At 39.2% G+C, this 6,000-nt stretch overlaps 1 protein-coding gene across 1 annotated transcript in view; it reads right to left on the reverse strand.

Moving 5' to 3' along the window:
- eml1 (EMAP like 1) overlaps positions 1-5,631 on the reverse strand; it is a 73,619-nt gene extending 67,988 nt beyond the window's left edge. Inside the window, exon 1 of the mRNA XM_084741754.1 lies at positions 5,420-5,631. Within this exon, the coding sequence (XP_084597880.1) occupies positions 5,420-5,447 (28 nt within the window). The 5' untranslated portion in view covers positions 5,448-5,631. The remainder of the gene's footprint in view (positions 1-5,419) is intronic.
- Positions 5,632-6,000: the final 369 nt, after the last annotated feature.

The raw sequence follows: 6,000 nt of genomic DNA on the forward strand, positions 1-6,000 counted from the left end.
TGTGTATCCCAGAGTGTGCAGGGCTGTGTGTTCTCTCAAGCGACGACAACATTAATCACATCTGACTTGCTTGGCCGCTGAAACATCCATGTACACCCTTCCCCCATTTCCTGAACAACCAAGAACTCTGCTCCACTCTTTCTCTCTGTACCACACACAGATGTACAGTATATATACAGAATTGGGAGGGTTACTTAAAAAAAATATTCTGATATAATTACTAATTACCTGTTAAAAATGTGGTCAGTAACCTAATCCAAGTATCACAATATTAAAGTAATGCAACTTGATTACTTTCCATTACTTTTGGATTACCTCAATAACAAATATGTTGAAATTGTTTAGTCTAATATAACGTGTAGCAAATGTTAATAGCTGGTCTGTGCAGGTAACATTAGCGGTGGGTTGGTCTATGTAACCAATGTTAGCGGTTGGTCTGTGTAGCAAACATTAGTGGTTAGTCTGTGTTGTGAACATTAGCAGTGGTTGGTCTCTGTACCTAATGCTAGTGGTTGGTCTGTGAGGCTAATGTGTGGTTGGTTGGTTGGTAAGTGTAGCTAATGTTAGCGGTTCGATTGTGTAGCTAACGTAGATGTATGAATGAACTAGATAGGACGTTGTCGTCCAGCCTTGCTGCCAACTTCATCACAATGTAAAGTCTACAGGTTGAGTGGGAAGTGGTAGGTAGGAGAAAGGAGGGAAGCACTACTGTGCATATTCAGTGGTCTGTCTGGTAACTAATGTAAGTGGCTAGTCTGTGCATCAAGCATTAGCAGTTGGTCTGTGTAGCTGACATTAATGGTTTATCTATGTAGCTAATGTTTGCAATTGGTCTGTGTAGCTAATGTTTGCAGTTGAACCATGTAGCTATCATCATCAATGGTTTATCTGTGTAGCTAACATTAGCAGTTGCATGCATGCATACAAAACTATGTCCTTGGGTGAAAATGTATACCCCTTCAGCACACAGTGTTATCTTTTGCTTGCTTTTCATGCACCACCTCCCACAGCCTACACTATAAATTCTTGAATGCCTTTTCTCTCCATTCCATGTTATGCTTCCGCACCAAATAAGCTCTCCTCCTGCATTTGATGGTCTCTCCTCTCCTGTTCCTTTCAAAGTCAGAGCAACTCAGTCCTCCGATCAATACGGCCTAAAATAAACTCTGCTGAGGAAATCTGGCGTCTGCTGCAGAGTTTACTCTAATGCATATGTCGTGGCAGTCACGTTCCTCCCTGCACGTTTCACACACACGGCGCAAAAACTGCAGGTGACTGTGCTCAAACCTGCATGACAAATGACCCATTTTCACGCAGTTTGTTCACATGAGGAATAGGTTTAACATCAGCAAAGCTACTTGTCCTCATATTCAGGGCACAGATGGAGGGCTGACGTCAGCAGGCCATGATGCTGTCTTCATGTCTCATCTGCATTTCTGAACACTCACTCTTGCATGCCTACACACACACACACACACACACACACACACACACACACACACACACACACACACACACACACAGAAGTCTCCGTGTACACTATTTGTATTGCAGCCGGTGGTAACTGGATGCTGGTAGGTTTCTGTCACATAAAGACTTGTCAGCTCCCATTGATGCTCCCATAATTCTCAGTTACATGACACACAGCAGCCAGAGCTGCTCTTCATTTTTCACCAAACTGATCTCCTTGGAGACAGCCACCGCCTTACACCCCCTCGCCCCTTCATCCTCCTCACCCTCCCCATCTCCCTCTTTGTCCCTCACCTCCCATCTTCCTCGCTCCTCTTTCACTTCCCCTTTTTTGTCCCATCTCATTTTCTGCACTTTTGTCCCTCATCTCCATTTGTATCCCCAAACCCCATTTTCAACCCTTTTTCCTATTTAACTTCCCACTTTTCATGACCCTGTGCTTTTCCTTCATGCAATCGTCAGTACCACCATTCATAAAATGTGCAAATACTGCCACCTGCAGGACATTTGATGAACTGCTTGATGAAGTTTTTACATGTTATTTTCCTTTTCATTGTCATGACTTGTTAACACTGTACAGCTCATAGAAGCCCTGTACTACTTTAAACATCTACTGTTTCCTCTCAGAAAAAAACACAGCTACACCAAACTAGACTTCCTAAGAAGAATTCCTGTTTCTTGAGGCATGTTGGGACATGCATTTTTGTAAAATCTTCCATGTCAATTTTCTTATTCTTTCCTGAGAATTAAAAATAACATTATCATTATTATATTCAACATAAAATTCTGCTGTAGTTTATTTATTATTTTGTCATTTTCATTATTTTAAAGTCACCAGAATGTGGAAAACAAATCTCTGAAATATATAATGCTGATATCAAAACAAAGAAAAGTCATGTGTAATCCCGTTATTCCATGCACATAACACACTAATACACTTTATCCCTGTCAGTACAATTTTGTGTTAAATTGAACTTTTTGTTAATATTGCTGTAGATTTGAGAATGCGACTGGTATTTAAGGTAACAGTTTTTCTGAGCAATGTGATTCAATGCATTACTCTGTACAGTATGCCTTTGTGTGTGTATAAGTGACTACAAATGTTGCTGTAAATATCAAACTTTGTGCTGTAAAATGACAATTAAATGAACCCTTGACCCTTGAATATTATTTATCTAACACTAGCCAGTAATGGTTTTCGATTAGTTTGCTGTCATGTTAACATTCAGAAAAGATTATGGGGACTGACTATGTATATAGTTTAAATATGTCTATACTATTATAAAGTAAACATTTATAAGAGAATGCCTGAGAGTTAAACAGGGCTGAAAACTAAATTTTTCACCACCTTCCCAAACCCATATGGTTGAACAATAACAGATTGACAGCAGCCAGACTGATGCGGCTGCCCGATATTTTTTGTTTATGCGCCTTGTGAGCGCAGGCCGATTATCTCAAAATGCCAGATAATCAGCCCCATTAATCAGCCAATTTTCCTCCCTTGATGCTAAATACCACACAGTAACAACAGACCTTTTTCACTGAAAACATTTTGACATCACAGCTGCAAGCATAGGTGTAAATAATCAGATTAATTATGCTTGGATTCCATTTAGCTGGTTCAGTTTGAGGTTATTGGTATTTTGCATTTGTTCTCGGACATTTAACAACTAAAATAACTTGTTAAAATAATTTGAATGTAATATACGACCTTATATATACAGTAAGAGAGATGTTAATTTATTACCTGATTTGGGAATAAATGTATTCTATGTGCTGTTGAAACTGAAACTTCTCTGCTCTCTTACTACTAGGCCACTTTTCTAAACAGTTTATTTCTACAAGTGCGGTTTCCTTTAAGTGCTGTTTCCTTCAGATAACATCTTCATTCCCACACATCCTCAGTGGGTCAGCTTTGCACACAAACATATGTCCTTACACTTCGGCACGGCCAAATAATGGTTTCAGAAAATACAAAATGAGTGAAATGATTAAATTATTGCACAACCATTTCAGAATTACCAGTTTACCCAGATTTTAATATTTAATTCAGAATAAGTGTAATACAGATTCATAATAGCATTCATTGTGGGAAGTTATTCCTGCTCTTTATTTGTGCCTGATGTTGAAAATTCTGGGGGGGGGGGGGGGGGGGGTTGCAGATCAGGACAAAACCACAAACATTTTTAATTTGAAGAATTCACTGCAAGCAACCAATACTGTATCAGGTATAACTCCATCAGAAATAGAGGAGATAAATACTTGTATACAGTAATACGTATGGCCACATTCAACAAATCTTACGTAATTGTTTGGATTTATTAACACCTGAAAAGTAACTGCAGAAAAGACCCAATAAATGGAATGAATTACTTATAAGTTGAGAAACAGAGAAGAGGAATTCAAAAGAAACTGGAATAAATGGGTCAAGGAAATTTTAAACAATAAAACTAAAAGAGTTCAGCAGGATCCCCCACCCCCTTTTCTCCCCCTTCTTCTTTCTCTATCTTTCTTTCATTTATTCCATTCTGTTTGTAGTAACATATATAAGCCATATATATGACAGGATTAATTAATTGTAATTAAAAAAAGTTTTTTGTTTTTAAAGCAAAGGTGTAATATTGAGTAATATTGAGAAAACGCTCACCAAACAATGTGAAAAAAAAAAAAGCCTGAGTGTAAAGGTGGAAACTCCAGGTTTAAGACTTTAAAATAACACTCACACATGTCCATACACATTACATACTCACATTTTCTGCTTTTAAATGGATTTTATCGTTGTTGTTGTTGTTATTGTTATTGTTGGTAATTATCATTGTTTCTGTCATACACATTTTGTTAGTATTAGTTTGTCATCACTTGTATTATTAATAAGCCTCTCCCTGCACTGTATTTTATTTGTCATTTCTGTGTATATTTTTCAAATTGTGTAAAATAAATAAAAAACTAAACTAAATGTCAGTAGCCTCTAGATTATTCTATCAGTTTGTGGTATCAACAGGACAGGAGGGCACAAAAAAGGGAACAGCATGAGCTCAAAGTGTTTCGGTGCCAGTAAGTAAATCCCAGCGACTAAGCTCTAACAATTTTTATGTAACTTCCTGGCAAAAACATTAAAGATGATATGATAGATAATGGAGGTGTGGTCAGCAGCCCATCAAATACAACAACAACAGTCTTGGCAGCCGAGTCCTATAATTGACAACATCAAACTGTTGAGTCGTGTGTAATTAAGGGAATCATGCATGGATGGACTGAGCCTGTAGAGAAGGAAGGAAACAGGAAAAAGAGGAGATAAAAGGACAAGAAGAGATGAGATAGACAGAGGGACGGAGTAACTGAAACATGAGTGACTGGAAGAGCAAGACAAGGGGACGGTTTCTATTTATAACTGATTGTGTCTGTCGGTCTGTAGTAAGGGCTTCAGCTCCTCTCTCAGCTTGGCTGCACTTGCGGGAAATGGCCCTTCACTTAATGCCTAACTGCACACACACACACACAAGCAGACACCTGCACATACACACCCCACATCTTTATACCATTTGTCCAGAACAGTCAGGTCACATGCAGCACTGTTGTGTACACTGGGAGAGCCTGAGAGGTAAACCTACCTTCCTCTCTGCTCTGCTTGTTTCTCTACATATCTGTGATCAAAACTTGTGCAGAGTCATCCTGCATTATTTGATGAAACGAGAGGGAATTCTCTCCAAGTTTCCATATAAGGGCCGAAACTGAACCAGCTCCTCTTTGCAGCTGAATACTTGCTGGGTGAGCTGTCTCAGTGGAGGGCTTAGCAGGACGGGCCCAGAAAGACCCTCTACACCCTCAAACATATGCAGACACACAAATCCAAACAGTTTACAAGCACATATGCACAGATACACACCTCATATATCTCTCTCTTGAGCAGAGCATGCACGCACATGTGCACCACAGTGTTTTAGCTTACCCGTTGCTTGCCCCTCACAGTCAGACATGGCCACAGAGAGGACAGAAGAGAGGATCAGGACAGTGTCTTCTCTTGTCAGTTGAGTCTCTGCAGCCTGTTGCTTCTTCTGAATCTGAATCTTTTGCTGGCAAACTCTCTGTTAGCTGTCAGACTCTCTGTGTTTAGCTTCCTTTACTTCACTTTCTTTCTCCTTGTGTTCCCCCCTATCTCACCCTCTCTCAGCAATCTGTCCAGTGGCCAGAGGATATGCCAATCAAACATCACACACTGTGCTATTGGTCACTAAATTTATAACCAACAGTCCTCCCTTGGGATACTGTTTCCCTTACATATGGTAGGCCTTTTAAGATATGATTTCATGGACTTTCTCATATATCTACAACATATGGGGCCACATTACAGAAACTTAGTAACTTGTAGAGCCTATCAGTTAACTGTTTAGTAACCATGGTAATTAACATTAGGGGGGAAACACTATTACTGATGAACAGTTCATAAGTCAATGTTCATATCCTAACATAAAATAGGAAAAGTATGTTACACAAGCATCCTAACTTCTGAAAATCTTAAATAATTTCTCC

Source organism: Lutjanus erythropterus, chromosome 18 (assembly GCF_056507025.1).
Source record: "Lutjanus erythropterus isolate fLutEry1 chromosome 18, fLutEry1.hap2, whole genome shotgun sequence".
NCBI lineage: Eukaryota > Metazoa > Chordata > Actinopteri > Lutjaniformes > Lutjanidae > Lutjanus > Lutjanus erythropterus.